The sequence below is a fragment of the Penaeus chinensis genome, chromosome 2, assembly GCF_019202785.1.
Source record: "Penaeus chinensis breed Huanghai No. 1 chromosome 2, ASM1920278v2, whole genome shotgun sequence".
NCBI classification, from domain to species: domain Eukaryota; kingdom Metazoa; phylum Arthropoda; class Malacostraca; order Decapoda; family Penaeidae; genus Penaeus; species Penaeus chinensis.
Window position 1 is genome coordinate 26,877,085 of NC_061820.1, and position 2,500 is coordinate 26,879,584.

Genomic DNA, 2,500 nt, shown 5'->3' on the forward strand with positions numbered 1-2,500 from the left:
ATAAATATCTGGTGGGCCAACTGGACAACTTCCCTACAAATGCAATATGATTGTCCATAAGGAGAATTTAATGAACAAGAAACAAGCTGAGGTCTGATCTCTAGAACAGCTCATGATGAAAAAAAAAAAAAAAAAAAAAAAAAAAAAAAAAAGTTTTACTTCTCTAATCTGCATGTCACCCATGTGGAAATGAGAATCATCATTACAGCCTCCATCAAATATAAATCACAAAGTTAGCAATCCCAGATATTAGAAATGCCAGCCCCTGAAAATAAGTTACCAAAGAATTCCATTTCCCCCTTGCAAACCAATAAAAAACTAAAAAAAACTTTTTCACACCACACCATAAGAACTTATTTAAGATGTAAAATATATACATACATACACATGTACAAACGGCCAAAAGCTACCATGCATATAATAACCACCAACAGAGAGAGGATCATGCTCAAGTCCATGTAGTTGCAGGAACTTCCAAGATGCATCCCCGGGCCCATCCTCTCTCTCTCTCTCTCTTTCTCTCTCCTTCGTGAACAGAGCAACAAATGCCCTTGTAGCACACAACTGCTCTATGAGTGCTGCCTTGCCCTACCCTAAGGCCCAGCTTGACCAGGCCTCCCTCCCCCGCCACCGACACAACCTACCTTTGGCCTTGGCTGCTAGATACTGCTGGTAGGCTGGCGAGGCATGATATACCTCAAGTGCCTTATTGTATTCCGCCTGTAAAGCAGAGTGCATCAGCAGGCTACTTACCCTATGACCACAATTTTTTTTTTTTTTTTTTTTTTTTTATTTAGTTTAGTGAACCCTTTAATAATTTTTGTTAGCAATATTGATTTTTTTTTTTTCTGGATCTTCTTTTCTCATTATTATCTCTTCCTCTTTCACTGCTGATAACTGATCTTTATTTGTATTGATAAATTGAAAACATTCATTATTATGCAAGATTTTTTTTTTTTACATTATGCATATAATAATAATAATAATAATAATAATAATAATAATAATAAAACTTCTAAAGGAAAGAAAAAGAAATAATAAAAATAGTTATTCCTGACACAAAGACATAGTGTAAGTTTAAAATGCAGGCAAATGCTAAGAATGACTTGACATTTTGGAACAACAAATGTGTTACATGGTGGCATCACATTACCTGAACTACAACATATCAGGCACTTTATTACCACATCATCAAAGGATCTTAATGTTGATCATTACTTTCTTGTTCTCAATTTACTCCTACTGTTTATCTCAGTTTGAAAAAATCCACCAAGAGAATGACAAATAAATAAAAGAGAACCATACAACCATGCTATCTTTATAACAACAAATTGTGAAAACAAAAAAACACAAAAAGTAGAAAGGAAAAAATATACAATACACAGCCGGCCCTTAACATTTGTTTGGGTTTTCTTCTTAAATCCATCATGAACATTAACCCATTTCAAAATAGTGACACCCCTGTGTGTTTAACCCCTTCCTGACAGGTTACGCCATGAAACGTCATAACAAACCACTAGATCTGTGGCTGTATGTGGTGGTGGCGCGTTGCCAGTGATCTCCAGAGCGTAGATTTTTTTTTTTTTCACCCATTATCATGGGGTTAACCCCTTGCCGACGGGTACAACGGGTAGACACATGCTATGCCTATTGTCAGTACTTCTTTGATTGTTTTTACACATAGATGGCTATACTTGTACTAAGTCACCAATGAGCCAGTTAGGAGTACTGCCCGTCTCGCCCGCTCACCCTTTTCTTTGATTTACGAAATATTTTACGTTATCTTATTTTGCTGTTATTAATATTAAAAAACATTATGATAATTATAATGTTTATAATAAAAATAACACCATCGATATTCATAGCACTAGTAAAAAATACGTTTTTCCCGCCAATTCAAATCAGGTTTGGTCACAAGGTCTACTAATTGACTCCTTTGTGGCTAAGCGCTAGCAGAGCCATCTATGGGCAGACATTTCACACAAAAATATAGAAAATAGGCACAACATTTTCCCCATTTTTTAAAAAATTTTCTCCGGCGGCATTGGGTTAAATACATAAATTTGTGAAAAATCCCACTACTAGTCTCACAAGTGCTGAAGCCTGTGAAAATTAACCCAATGCCAATGGGCATGGGATGTAAGTACATATGCCCTCTGTGAGTTTACTTTATTAACTGTTTTTACACAAAGATGGCTTCACTTGTATTAAGTCACCAATGAGCCAATTATGAGTACTGCTGTCTCGCCTGTTAACCCTTTTCCTCGATTTTCAAAAATATTTTACGTTATCTTATTTTGCTGTTATTTATGTTTATAACATTATAGTAATAATAATTTCTATAATAAAAATAACGCTTACAATATTCAGAGAATTACTAAAAAACGTGTCTTTTCTGAGAATTCAAGGAGAGGTGAAATTAGGTAAGGTCACAAGGTCTTTTCATCGACTCCTTTGTGGCTAAGCACTAGCAGAGCCATCTATGTGCTGAGCACAACAT

General features: G+C 35.4%; 1 protein-coding gene across 30 annotated transcripts in view; it reads right to left on the minus strand.

The window, feature by feature from the left end:
* LOC125029759 (SWI/SNF-related matrix-associated actin-dependent regulator of chromatin subfamily E member 1-like) overlaps positions 1–2,500 on the minus strand; it is a 38,957-nt gene that overhangs the window by 11,630 nt on the left and 24,827 nt on the right. For 2 of the 30 annotated variants that reach the window (XM_047619953.1, XM_047619903.1), the window contains exon 8: positions 645–720. The exons of the other annotated variants lie outside the window; for them this stretch is intronic. In XM_047619953.1, coding sequence (XP_047475909.1) covers positions 645–720 — 76 coding nt within the window. The remainder of the gene's footprint in view (positions 1–644; positions 721–2,500) is intronic. 30 annotated transcript variants of the gene reach the window in all.